The sequence below is a fragment of the Budorcas taxicolor genome, chromosome 16 (assembly GCF_023091745.1).
Source record: "Budorcas taxicolor isolate Tak-1 chromosome 16, Takin1.1, whole genome shotgun sequence".
In the NCBI taxonomy this organism is placed as follows: domain Eukaryota; kingdom Metazoa; phylum Chordata; class Mammalia; order Artiodactyla; family Bovidae; genus Budorcas; species Budorcas taxicolor.
Window position 1 is genome coordinate 57,186,070 of NC_068925.1, and position 14,148 is coordinate 57,200,217.

General features: G+C 47.8%; 1 protein-coding gene across 1 annotated transcript in view; it reads left to right on the top strand.

Moving 5' to 3' along the window:
- Window positions 1-557: 557 nt before the first annotated feature.
- Window positions 558-14,148, top strand: part of TNN (tenascin N) — a 59,347-nt gene continuing 45,756 nt past the window's right edge. The window contains exons 1-5 of the mRNA XM_052654202.1: window positions 558-963; window positions 2,592-2,966; window positions 4,155-4,418; window positions 8,783-8,968; window positions 10,260-10,349. Coding sequence (XP_052510162.1) covers window positions 558-963; window positions 2,592-2,966; window positions 4,155-4,418; window positions 8,783-8,968; window positions 10,260-10,349 — 1,321 coding nt within the window. The remainder of the gene's footprint in view (window positions 964-2,591; window positions 2,967-4,154; window positions 4,419-8,782; window positions 8,969-10,259; window positions 10,350-14,148) is intronic.

Genomic DNA, 14,148 nt, shown 5'->3' on the forward strand with positions numbered 1-14,148 from the left:
TGTGTGCCTGTGGGCAAGTCATTTGAGGTAGCTGTGCCTCAGTTTCCCTATCTCTAAAATGGGGATAACCATATATTCCATGAAGGGTTGTTGTGACGACTGAATGAAATAATAAATGTAGAATGTTTAGAATAGTGCCTGGCACACAACTTGTGTCCCACGTACAGCTACAATTGTTAGTGTTGTCAGGATTGATTAGGGTGAGCAAAGCTTGGCACAAAGTATGCCCTGACTTCAAGAAGTTGTTCTTGTTATTATTAAAGTGCAGGTGAAATACAGAATTAGAAATGAAGAGGAGGGCCTCTCAGGGAGTAGGAACAGTGTCAGCAAAGCAGGAGGCAGGAATGTGCAATGTGTGAAGAAGGAACAAAAAAAGTAATTTAATTCGAGCCCTCAGGAGATAGAGGATGAAAATTTTTTGCGGGTTTCTCAGCTTCCCGTGGACCCTTAGAATCCATTAAAAAGGCCAATTTCCATCAGCAGATGTCCCTGGCTTTCTTTTGCATGTTCTTCTGGATGCAGGCTTCCAGGAGCATCAGTTCCCTGTCTCCCCAAGAATGGGTCTCCAGGGGAGGTTCTGCTTCCCCCTGGTGCTCCTGCTGGGCTCTGTGCTCTTGGCGACCTCGGCCCCAGCCACTCTCGAGTCTTCTGGATGCAGCAAGAAGGAGCAACAGGTCACCGTCAGCCACACCTACAAGATCGACGTGCCCAAGTCTGCCTTCGTCCAGGTGGAGGCTGACCCACAGCCCCTTCGTGGTGATGGAACCTCGCTCCTGGCCCCAGAGGAGACCGAGGAACAGAATATCGTCTTCAGGCACAACATCCGCCTGCAGACGCCACAGAAGGACTGTGAGCTGGCAGGCAGCGTGTGGGACCTCCTGGCCCGGGTGAAGAAGCTGGAGGAGGAGATGGCGGAGGTGAAGGAGAGGTGCAGTGCCCAGCGCTGCTGCTCAGGAGCAGCTGGTGAGTGCACCACCTGGTATCCAGTCAACAAACTCTGAATGAGCACCTTCGGGTGTTCTATCAGGCTTGTGAGCACCCTGCCTCTCACTCTGCGTTTTCTCTAAGGGAGATGTTATCACTGGTACTACCTCTAGGGGTTATCTTCAAGCCTGAGCAGGGAGGGACCAGCAACTCTTAAAGTCTGGACTCTTGGGTCAGTGCTTTCAGAAGAGACTGCTTCTGGGTGCAGTTTTACCTGTAGATCCAATCTCTATTTCCCTTTATAAGGGAAAGCGACAAGGTTGGAGAGGAAAGAAGACTGATGGCTTGGAGCTAGACAGGTTTGGGTACAAATCTCAGTTCTGGGTACAAATCTCCATTCTTTAGTGTGTGACTTTGGGCAAATTCCTCATTTCCTCAACTGTCTGTTGAGGAGAGTTCTATCAGCTAGTCTAGTTCTGAGAATAGAGATGATGTACAGAAGATTTCTTGGCCCATTATTCAGCAAACTGTCCTTTTGTTAGTAATAGAGTACTACAATTTGACTTTACAAACAGTGAGCACTTCCATCACCACATTTTCTTTTCAACATAAACTGCTCATATTATTTTCCAGAGAATAATAATCAGTGATACTTTGGCATACATTTTATTTTTTATTTATTTTATTTTATTTTTTTTAATTTTAAAATCTTTAATTCTTACATGTGTTCCCAAACATGAACCCCCCTTCCACCTCCCTCCCCATAACATCTCTGTGGGTCATCCCCATGCACCAGCCCCAAGCATGCTGTATCCTGCATCAGACATAGACTGGCGTTGGCATACATTTTAATGCTAGAAGAAATTGCTACCGTTAAGAGCGCCTCCTATAGGCCAGACGCAGAACTAGACACGGAGGACGGGGCAGGCGAATAAAATGGCAATAAAAGAGCATTAAATTGTCCCTGAGCAGCCCGAACGTCAAAAGTTTTTACGAAGGAAAGAGGATGTTCTGGGAATCAGGAGCTGGGGCTGGTGAGCAGACCAGGACTGGCCCACCCTCCAACTGCCTCTTGCTGTCTGGAATTAGAGAAGGGAGCCTGGTTAATTAACCCTTCTCCTATCTGTTATCCCCATAACGAGACTGGGCTGTTTCATAGCTTCTGTAGGTCCACCTTTCAGGCTTCAACTTCAGCTCATTTCCTAAGGACGCAGACTTGCTAGGTTCAGCTCCTCCAATCAAGACAAACTCCCACCCAGCCTAACTCTCTCCTGCCCATCCCAGGAGCCCTGTCCCGTAGTATAACCTGGCCCACTGATACCCAGGTTGGAGCATTTAAGGCACTTTCATAGAGAAGTACTAAATAATTAGCATCTTTTACAGGGTGGTGGTGGGGGAACCAAGTGAAGTCACAGGAGCACTTGGGATGCGAAGGGAAAGGCTAGGGTGGTCTCTGTGACTTTTCAGGCATAAAGTATAGATTTTGCAGGTTCGAGTCTGGCCCATGGTGGAGAGGGCAGGCTCCTAGTCTTCCCTATAGACCCTACCCTCCTCTACAGAAGGAGTCTTGCAGAATCCTGAAATCATCTGCTCTCAGGGTTCTCAGGGATGGAGAGTCCCTATTCACAAGCCCTCCAGCCTCCGCTGTTCCCCTCTCTCTCGGGCAGGTCTGAGCCGCCACTGTAGTGGCCACGGGACCTTCTCCCTGGACACGTGCAGCTGCCACTGCGAGCATGGCTGGGAGGGCGCCGACTGCGAGCGGCTCGCCTGCCCCGGCGCCTGCAGCGGCCACGGGCGCTGCGTGGACGGCCGCTGCGTGTGCGAGCCGCCCTATGTGGGCGCCGACTGTGCCTACCCCGCCTGCCCTGAGAACTGCAGCGGTCACGGCACATGCGTGCGTGGCGTCTGCCAGTGCCATGAGGACTTCACGTCGGAGGACTGCAGCGAGAAGCGCTGCCCCGGCGACTGCAGCGGCCACGGCTTCTGTGACACGGGAGAGTGTTACTGCGAGGAGGGCTTCACCGGCCTGGACTGCGCCCAGGGTGAGAGCGGAGATGTGCCTGGGCCCGCCTCTCTCCTGACCCGGCCCCCATGGTCCAGGCACCTTTTAACCATCAGTTTACATTTTGTCCTAAGTAGGGCACCTCACCTTTATTTAGTCTGCTCCAGAATCCCCTGGAGAGCATGTGAAAATACACATTCCTGGGTGCCTCTCAGAGGTTCTGATTCATCAGGTCTGAGGTACGGCCCCAAGAACTTGCATTTCTAACAAATTTCAAGGTGATGCTGATACCACTGGTTTGAAGACCAGTAGTCTTAGGTCATCTAATGTGTATGTGTGTGTGTGTGTGTGTAGGTGTTACTGAATGAAGTCTTGTAGACCCTGCTCAGGCCTTGGCCCTGCTAAGGCTCTCTGCCTGGCTGGGGGAGGGTTGCGGTTCTAGCTGCCAATAACAAAACTTAAGCTGAGATCCCTACAGCACAAGCTTTATTCAGTGGATGAAGAATGGAGAAGTGGGAACTAAGTGCACAGATCAACTTCTGGCCCACCTAGCAAGAGAGATTCAATTTTAAAGAGTAAAAACAAAGGAAGGAGGAGTGAGGTTAATGATGGGGAGCTGTGTACATTAGTTTGCCTAAGAAGGAGCAGTGCTTTTTCAAAGGAGTGGGGTGCCACTCTCTTTTTATCATTGTTTTGACTCCTAATGTCCCAGTCAAGGCTGCTGGTAGGCATGTACTTTAATATGCCACTATAGAAATTCAGGGTAGAGTAAGACTCAGGGTCTGTTGGAGGTCATATTCACCATCTTGGTCCCAGCTGGTTTTCTCTCCCTCTCTCTATCTCGCTCTCTCTCTCTTTTTTTTTGTAGCTTTCTTTCTCATCTCTGGACTGTTTAAAGATTAATGTTAACTTCTGCTAAAGGCATAGGTTGGATGGTTTTGAACTAAGACTTGGAGCATCACTGGCAACATAGGGGGGGTCAATATTAACTTCTAACTAGATAATAACTTCTGGGGGTCCACCGTGGTGCCTATCCAGGCTGTGTATCCTCCACACCCACCATCATAGTGTTAAGCAGTGGATTGGCCAAAAAGTTCTTTTGGGTTTTTCCATATACTATGATTTGGCCAACCCAATATAAAGTAGGTGCTCAAGGAATACGTTTTGGCTATGGATCCCCACCCCTGTTCCCTCACTGTCTCTACCCCTGTTCCTGTTCTGTGTGCAGTGGTCGCCCCCCAGGGACTGCAGCTGCTCAAGAGCACGGAGGATTCCCTGCTGGTGAGCTGGGAGCCCTCCAGCCAGGTAGACCACTACCTCCTCAGCTACTACCCACTGGGGAAGGAGCTCTCTGTGAAGCAGATCAAAGTGCCCAAGGAGCAGCACAGCTATGAGATCCTTGGTTTGCTGCCTGGAACCAAGTACATCGTGAGCCTGCGCAATGTGAAGAAAGAGATTTCCAGCAGCCCACAGCATCTACTGGCCACCACAGGTGAGGAAGCAGCCAGGTTTCCCAGGAGAGGTCCTGCTCTATACATCTTCCATTGTCCCCACACATACCCTTCTACTATTCAGGCCATTACTCTGGTTTGGAGTTTGTAAAATACAGCTGTAGCAATCCTAGGTTCTGAAGGAAAGTCTCCATTCGTATTCCCCTCGCTCTGCTCCTCCAAGCCAGTGATGGAGCCTGCTGGATTGGGAACTACAGGCTCTTCTCCATTCCCTGAGATTATTATTCATCAGTTGCTCAGTTGAGTCTGACTCTTAGCAACCCCATGGACTGCAGCAGACCAGGCTTCCCTGTCCTTCACCATCTACCAGAGTTTACTCAAGTTCATGTCCATTGACTTGATGATGCCATCCAACCATCTCATCCTCTGTCATCCTCTTCTCCTCCTGCCCTCAATCTTTCCCAATGTCAGGGTCTTTCCAGTGAGTCAGCTTTCCATATCAGGTGGCCAGAGTATTGGAGCTTCAGCTTCAGCATCAGCCCTTCCAACAAATATTCAGGGTTGATTTCCTTTAGGATTAACTGTCTTGATCTCATTGCTGTCCAAGGGACTCTCAAGAGTCTTCTTTGGTTGCCCTGGCACTCATGTACAAGCAGCCATGGAGGACACCTGCATCCTCATGCCTTCAATGAGCCTCTGAACAAGGTCAAGTTGGTATGATTGGGGGTCTGCTGAAGCCACTTGTATCAGTTAGATTCATCTCAGCAGGAAAGAGAGGGAACAAACAGGGCAGCTTAGAAAGTTTAGTGAAGAGGTTATTTATAAAGGTATAGATAGGGTTTGGATGATGAAATACTCCAGGGCTGGTGTCAGTGGAGATCCACCCTAGTCTGAAGGGGCAGGGGATGGACGTTGATACTGGGACCCAGAAAGAGCTTTAGGAGATGGCTGCCTGATGAAGTGCCTTTGGTAGAGGAACACAGGCAGTCCACTGTGTCCTCATCAGGATGCAGTGAAGGGGAACAGTTGCCCAAACTCTCTCTCCTGCCCTCTGGTCTTCTGGTGACTCTCACTGGCTGCACATGGCTGGAAATCAGAGGGCCAGGGAACCCAGCTAATACATTTCATAGAGGTCATAATCTGGGATACAGAACAGGAAGGTAGATGGATCTGGAGGGACAGAATCTCTAGGGCACCACTAAATGCTACCAAGATGTTTGGAAGGACAAACATACTGTTTATTCTTTAGAAATTATTCATTCCTATGAAAGCCTAGGATCTTCAAGGGTTCAGAGAAACCTAGTTGTTTGAGTGATTCAAATTCATTCCTTTTCTCAGCATACTTTATTGAACATTTACTTGAACATTTATTTGAACATTGCCAGGCACTGTCCTGGGCTTCCCTTGTAGCTCAACTGGTAACGAATCTGCCTGCAACGTGGGAGGCCTGGGTTTGATCCCTGGTTTGGGAAGATCCCCTGGAGAAGGAAAAGGCTACCCACTCCAGTATTCTGGCCTGGAGAATTCCATAGAGTCTAGGGTCCATAGTCCATGGGGTTGCAAAGAGTCAGACGTGACTGAGTGACTTTAAAAAAATAAAAAGGCACTGTTCTAGGTGTGATAAAAATGAGCTGCCTCCATTTTCCCCTAAACTCTGAAGGAAAGTCCAGGGAGATCCAGGTGGATGGGCCTTTGGAATGCAATATCTTTGCAGAAATATCTGGCTGCCTGTCCATTTTGGTGGTAAGAATAGAAGAGGGTAGGGGTAGCTCAGTGTTTGAAAGAGCGAGAAGGACTTATCCTCTTTGGGAGGACAGTTTGTGATTGCCATTGTCAATGCCCTCTAGCCGAAGACCTCTCAGAACACCCCTGTAGTTGAACAAGTTGGGTTTATTGATTGTTGCCTCCTGGGAGCGCACACAATGGCAGACCACGGGTGTCTCAGGTAGACGGTGTCTGAGGGGTCTGGTGTAGGATTTGGACTTGTGTTAGGTGATCTGAGAGAAGGGTTAGGGAAGCAGGGATTTACTTTCGATTGCATACTGTCATGAACTGGGGATAATCCTGTGATTGGTATCTTAGTGAATCTTATCTAGAAAAAGGGCAGACTAGAGGGAGACTAAAGCTGTCATTGTTTTTTTTTAAAAAAAGGGAGGGGGAATAGTCACTCATATTAGTCAGAAGGGAGGATGTTTAGTCATTTTTGTGATTTGGACAATGTTCAGTTCATGTTTGGCCTGTGTGCAGACATGATCTTGGAATGGTCTTGTTTCATCTTAATTTGTCTGCTGCTGATGTCTTGTGAAACTGTATTTATTTAGGCTGCTCCCGATCTTGGTTGTGGCACTAAGGATCTTTGTTGTGGCATGCATGTGGGATCTAGTTTCCTGACAAGGGATGGAACCTGGGCCCCTGCACTGGGAGCACAGAGTTTTACCCACTGAACCACCAGGGAAGTCCCTGTGAAATTGTGTGTGTTCAATGGGAGAACACAGACGCCCACCTGTGAGAGTCAAGCCAGCGCCCTGCTGTTGGGCTGCTTTTCTCTGTTTTTGTCTGACTGCCCCTGTCTTCAGCCAGGACAGTGCCCACAGTCTCTCAATGAAGAGCAGAGACATCAGTTCTGAAAGTCTTAGCAACTACTCCCGGTTTCTTGCCCTGGGGACTTGTAAAATCTTGCAAAGACGACTGCAAAGTCGTCTAATCCAATTCAAGTGAAACCCTTTCTGGTTTGTTCCTCTGGGGAACCTCAGCCTGAGAGATACTTATCCCCATGCTCACCTTGAGCTCTTTCATGAAGTTCCTGGTTTTTCGCTTGTGAGCCGTGTGGTACCCCTTCTGTAACCCTTGGGTCATTTTCATTATTCACCTCTTGACCTGTTGTTCCCTCAAGGAACTGCCATCCTTGGGGAAGAACCTGGAGGCTGGCAGGTGAAAGGCAGAGGGAGTGCTTCAGGGAAAAGGCTCCGTGAAGCTCTTTATCCATAACAGAGAGATTCAGAAACATTCAGAGCCACAGGCCTTGAGATTTCGCCCCTTGACCAATACACAAATTCTCTGTTCTGTGTCCTTGACAAAGGGTCAGTCAGCCTGGTGGGAGCACCTTCAGAACCAAGGCATGGGAGGTGAGGAGAGGGGCGAGGCTGAGAGTCTAGGGCTTGTCTTCCCTGTTCCAAACTTCAGGCCAGGTGACACTGGCCTGGGAGGTGGCCATTGAAATTCAAAGCACTCCCAGGGACCCAGATCCCACTCCAACACCAGCACCCGAAAGTCCTTCCCACAGAGCCACGCCAGCAATCCGTTCCTTGGTAACAGGCATCATATTTTCATTTTCTCCTGACTGGATGGGTGAACATTTAGCCATTAATACTTCATGTGGCAGTGGTATGGTTTAGTTGCTCAGTCGTGTCTACCTCTTGCAACCCCATGAACTGTAACCTGCTTAGTTCCTCTGTCCATGGAATTTCCCAAGCAAGAATACTGGAGTGGGTGTCCCATTTCCTTCTCCAGGGGATCTTTCCAACCCAGGGATTGAACTCCAGTCTCCTGCATTGCATTGGAGAAGGAAATGGCCATCCAGTCCGTATTCTTGCCTGGAAAATCCCATGGAGAGAGGAGCCTGATTGGCTACAGTCCATTAGGTTGCAAAGAGTCGGACAGGACTTTAACGACTGAACTCCTGCATTGCAGGTGGATTCTTTACCAACTGAGCCAGCAGGGCATGAAGAACTATGCAGTTACTTTCTTCCTTCACAGGATCAATAGGTAGAGCAGCTGAGGATATCAGGTATCTGGGAGAGGTGCTAAAATCTGGTAGAAGGTGCAGGAAGAATCCTTCAAAGGACCAAGTTAAAACTCTTCTATTTTACAGTTTTGCCTAGGGGTAAATCTTACAGGAGAATTTGAGAGAAAGGGAAACAACTGTAATTTGGGAAACTGGGGAAGGAGCTGGTTGTATTCCCAGTGTTGCATTCCAGGAAATTTGAAATATATTTCCCAAACTCCACATGGCCTTGAGAGTCTTGTCATGGGGCTGTGTCTCTGAAGAGCTAAAAAGTGAATGTTTGGTTCAGAGCTGTGTGACTGCCCCCAACGCTGAGTGTGTTGACAGCTGGCCTCGGAGTTGAGGTTCAGGGCTTGGCCATGGCAACGTGGACAGGGAGGGTTGCTTGGCATCTGATGGGCTGGGATAGGGAAGAAGTTTTCCTGGAAGACAGTCTGTCCTCCATGGACAGTGTGAAAACCAACAATTATGTGTTAGGACACATTTTAAGGACATGTCCTGGGGCTGCAGCCTGCATTCAGAGTGTCAAGAATGGGAGCTGACCTGGTAGCCAACAGCCTGTTACAGACGGGGCCCCTGGTCTTCACCGCTTTCTCTTGCCCTCCCTGACCCCTGCACTAGATCTTGCTGTGCCTGGCACTGCCTGGGTGACGGATGAGACGGAGAACTCCCTTGACGTGGAATGGGAGAACCCCCTAACCGAGGTGGACTACTACAAGTTGCAGTATGGCCCCCTGACAGGGCAAGAGGTGGCCGAGGTCACCGTGCCCAAGAGCGGTGACCCCAAGAGCCGATATGACATCACAGGTAAGAGCCAGCACTGGGGATGCGAGATGCTTGGTGTGGATGCTGAGGTGGGGACTGTGTGAGCAGGGGGGACCAGCAGCTACAGGGCTCAGCTGTGCACAGAGGATTCTGAGGCCTTGAGAATCACCTGAACCCTGACTCCAGGAGCTCACAGAGGTCAGCCCACTCTGAGGGGCCTGAAGACTCTGCTCCAGCATCCCAGGGCTGACTCCAGGATCTCGGAGCACCCAGGTAGCAGATTACACATCTGAAATGTTCTTCCAAGTCAGCTAACCCCTTGGAAGCCTCTGTGTCTCAGAGGGGATTTGATAGCAGACAGGCTTTCTTTTTGGAAGAACTGAGTGTGTGTCTGTGTGTATGTGGTGTGGGAGAGAGAGAGACATTGAGAAATTGGTTGAACTTGGTTTGTTCAGTGCTATATGTGGAAGGAGTTGAGCTAGGTAGCCAGGAGTGGGGCATTCCTTATCCCAGGTGACTGAGCAAACACTGGAAGACTGGAGATCAGATGGCTGCCACAATGGGGCCACACAGGGCTGGGTAATGTTTTGTGGCACCTGAGGCTTGCACAGTTTTCAGGACTCTCTTTAAGAAAAGTGACACATAAGCATGAATGCCGAAGCACATGGCCTTGGAAGGGGCTGGTGCAAGTGAGGGGTCCTGAGGCTTACTAGCTCCTTGGTATGTCCCCCTCTGGGGTTTTGTCCTGCCCTCCACCCTCTGATTTCTGTCTTGAGAGGTCATCTTGGGGTTCTCAATGTTTCATGGGGGTGTGCCTCATACATGCTACCATTTGCCTGCATTTTGTCACCAAAGTCTGAATTTTTGTGCCACGAGGAACAAGCATTCAGGTGGCTGCTACAGAGAAACAAAAAAAATTAAGGACAAAAAAGAAACAGAAAAGGCCGAGTAAAGTGAAGCCAAAAAAGAAAATAAAGAGGAAGAAGTTAAGTGAATTATTACAATAGGAAGGAAAGAAACTTTTGAGGGAAAATGATTGTCGGGAGCAGAAAAACATTTGGGCTATAGATACAATTGGGAAATATGTGCTTAATGGCCCAAGGAAGAAACCAGAGCCTCATCAGATTCATCTCGGCCATTCTGGCCCGTAAACTCCTCAGTGATGCCTCATGTTCCACTGGGCCTGCAGCTCTTCAGCTGCCTTAGGTAGGCTGTAGTCTTGAGGGGAGATGCACAGCCCCGCCCCTCGCCCTGCCGAATCCCCAGAAGAGCAGTGCTGGGGCTCCAGGGTCTAGAGCCCGTACTCAACCCGGCATTGGCTGCTTGTTTCCAGGTCTGCAGCCGGGGACGGAATATAAGATCACAGTCATCCCCATGAGGGGAGACCTCGAGGGCAAGCCAATTCTTCTGAATGGCAGGACAGGTAAGAACCACGTGGAGGCACTGTGAATGCATCCCATGCTCGCATTCTGCTGTATTCTTGGCTGACTCCTCTTTGGATAAAAACTCTGTACTTCTGTGTACAGAGACAGCCAGTCTCTCTGTATACTGACATTTCTCGGGGAGGGTTGTGGGGCAGGAGAGGGGAAGCAAACTTCTTCTATCTCACATTTTTCTTGCTGTTGAAAATCTCCACCTGGCTCTTGGAGTCAAGGGGATAGGCCATTTCCAACACCTTTCTGCTTATTTTAATAGCTGCAATCACTGGGTTCTTTCCAAGGCATTTATTATCTTGGACTTAGGCACACAGCTCCACAGTACCCAAGACAGGTGATTTATAACTTTTTTCTTGTCATTTAGGTGTTTTTTCATGACAAACACACTCAGGGAGTTTGCTTTAAAATGTCAAGAGATATTAAAGACTTTCGCAGGGGAGTAGCAATAGATTTAGCATCTGTGGATTAAGAAAATATATGATGACAAATGTTGCTATGAATCAGTAATATTTGACAGTAAGTTTGTAATTTATTAATCAGAAAAGAATTTGAAATCATGGTAGTTTTATATGCAAGATGTCCTATGTAATTTTTAGTTTTTAGACAGCGCTTGAGCCCGTATTGAATTGTGAGCCTTGTGCAAACACTCTGTGCTCCTGCCAAGTCACGTTGGGAGGCTGTGAGCTTGATGTCGCTGAGTAAAGGCTAATCCTTGGAGCCGGCAAAGAAGGGATATTTGAATTTGGAGACTTTCTTGAAAAGTTTGGTAGTTCTTTTCAATTCAGTCCTGGCAATAGCTGGTCGGGGTGGTGAGAATAAGAATGACATGGTGCAAGAATTGAATTCACTGTTTTGGCTGCCTAACAGATTGCATAGCTGGGATGTGAAAGAATTATATAGTTGGGCAATCATAAAGGATAAAATATACATTAATTTTTTAACCATACAGTGTGTACTGTGCAGCCTGCATGAACGGTGGACTAGTGAACCACCATCAGTGAGTTGGAAAATGGCAGGTCTTTCCTTGCTTCTAGAGGCTTTTTCTTTAGCTGTGAATTAATTGAGAGCTTACCATGCCCCAGGCATTATACTAACTGTGCACTGCTCATGAATTATCTCATTTAGTTCTGATTATAATCCTGTGTGATAGGTCTTATCATTATTTTTAAGTCACATATGAGACAGCTGAGGCTTAGAGAAATTAAGCTTAAGATTGCCCAGCTTGGAAGTGACAGGGCTGGGACTGGAACCCAGGACGTCCACTTTGGTGGATGCAAAACTAAAAGGGCACCTACATTTATTCCCCTGTTCATTGTGAAATTGAAAGTTTCTGTCATTCAGTAGTGTCTTTTGTGACCCCATGGACTGTAGCCCACCAGGCTCCTCCGTCCATGAAATTCTCCAGATATGAATACTGGAGTGGGTTGTCTTTCCCTTCTCCAAGGGATCATCGCGACCCAGAGATGGAACCTGGGTCTCCAGCACTGCAGGCAGATTCTTTATCATCTGAGCCACCAGGGAATTTCTGGTTAATTTTCATACTCTTTACTCCCTGACTAAAAAAAATCTGTGGCTTCTCCTTGTCTTGGGTAAGATAGAGTCCTTTTATCTTGGCTTCTGTGGGCCATCCAACCTGGGTCATTGTCATGCTCAGAATTTTCCCCCAGGAAGCCTTCCTGCAGCTGGACTCTACTTGGGGTTCCCTAACACAGAAGGCTTCTCTCTACCTCGTGGGTTTGTTCGTGTTGTTACCCCTGCCTGGAAAATTCTCCACTGTTATCTCTAGCTGTCAGTTAAGTCAGTTCAACAAGCATTAATTGCCGAGTATCATTGTGTCCTAGAGACACGGTTCCTTTAGATACATAGATGATGAGCCCTGGTCCCTGCCTTTCAAGGGCTCACAGAAGTAACATCACACATCCCTCCAGGATCAGCCCCTACACTGGCCGCTCCACTGAGGCCTTCTAGGACCATGTTAAATGGCAACCATCTGTGCCCCTGAATTTCTAGAGCATTTAATTACAAATGGCCTTGAATTGCCAGTTAAACTTTCAAGTGTATTATCCTAGCTAGAACATGAGCATTCAAGAAGTATTTTTATTGCTTATTATATTCTAAAAGCAGGATGGGATATTTTATTGGATTGCAAATAAATTTGTATTATGTGCCTTATTAACATGACAAAAAAAGACACAATAATTTCTAAGGTCAGGAAACACTCACACACCTGGCTAGACTGTTAGTTAATGTAAGAGGGAGGGGAAGAATCTCTCTTTTCTCCAGATGTTTTGCATTCCATGAGATGGAAAAACGCACTGGAATATAAGAATGGTTTATGCACGTACAGGGTGGAGCTGGCACAGTTCAGATATTTTCCATTTAACGAATCACTCGGTGGAACTCAGACCATGGAAGAGAAAGTGTCGACTGAAAAATCTTACCCTGTTAACATGCTCAAAGTGCACTGAAAAGCACTTCTAAAAACCTCAGGACCAGGTCAGCTTCTGGAGAAGCACGCACCAGCCAGGCCAGGGTCTCCAGGGAGAAGCGTTCCCAAACTTCCCCATCAGGCCCTCACAGCTGCATCGCATCAGATGGCCAGAGAGGCAGGCCCCTCAGTGAGAGGTGACGCTCCATCTGTAACGTGGAAAGTTGGACTGCATGAGTTTCAAATTCCTCCTCTTGCTTTTTTATGTTTATGATTTTGTTAAAACGTCTGTAATTCATGCCTTCCCATAGTGAGTCTGAAACAAAGGACCCCTTGCTTTTTCATAATCTCCCGTGTTCCCAGGCACATTAGAACATACGGTCTGGCATATTCACTTGTTAACAATTTTCTCAGAACTTTTCCCCTGAGACTGTGCTATGAAATAAGTTTTGGCAACCCTTACTATCCTTTTCACTTGTTATTGCTTCCCATACACAGTGCTTCATTTGAAATGGCCCAGCCGCTAAAACTTTCCTTCTCTAGCTCCTTTTTGTTTCAAGATGAGCTCCTGTATCGTTCAGAACTCCTGTCTCTCACAGCCACCTCACATCTACACCCTGTAGCTGAAAAATAATGAGAATCTCTAGCCTTTGAGGCCCCACTGTGTTCTAGGTACCGAGGGGCTTCATGAACATTATCTTTGGTCCTTCTACTAACATGGCAAGCATTGTTATTCGCATTTTACAGATGAGAATGTTGAGGCCTACAAAGTTTAGGAGATTCAGAGTAAACTAGTGAATGACATTTGAGTTTAGGGTTGCTTTCCATAAGCAAAGCTAGAGGAGGGCAGCAGGAAGATGGATCGATCTCTGTGAGCACACTTTCTATATATGATATCTTTTGAATAACTTTTTTGCCACAATGAACAGCGGTGGAGGAGACCTGAGAAAACATAGCTACTATAGTTCTATACTGATGAGGTACTATACATACCGCTTCAGTGAACTCACCTCCAGAACAGTAGTGTAGGCCCTGTCCCCGGTCCCTGCCCTCAAGCCCATGTCTCCATAGATTTTAGACCCTGACTGTGCCATTTTCCACCATGCCAGCTAGGTGGCTCACATGTGGCTGTTGTGAATGGAGAAGGCTGTCCCTAAGCCTGTGGCCATGGGTTGGAGTGTGGACCCGTGCTGTTGAGTATGTCAGCATAGACCCAGGACAGCTGTAACCCTACCCAGCCATGTGGGGGAATCTTGTTATAAAGCAGAATAACCTGTCCTTACATGCTAGAATTCCTTAGTTGCCTTTTCTGTATCCCCAGTTTTGTAGGTCTCTCTGAAATGGGCCTCACCTTTATT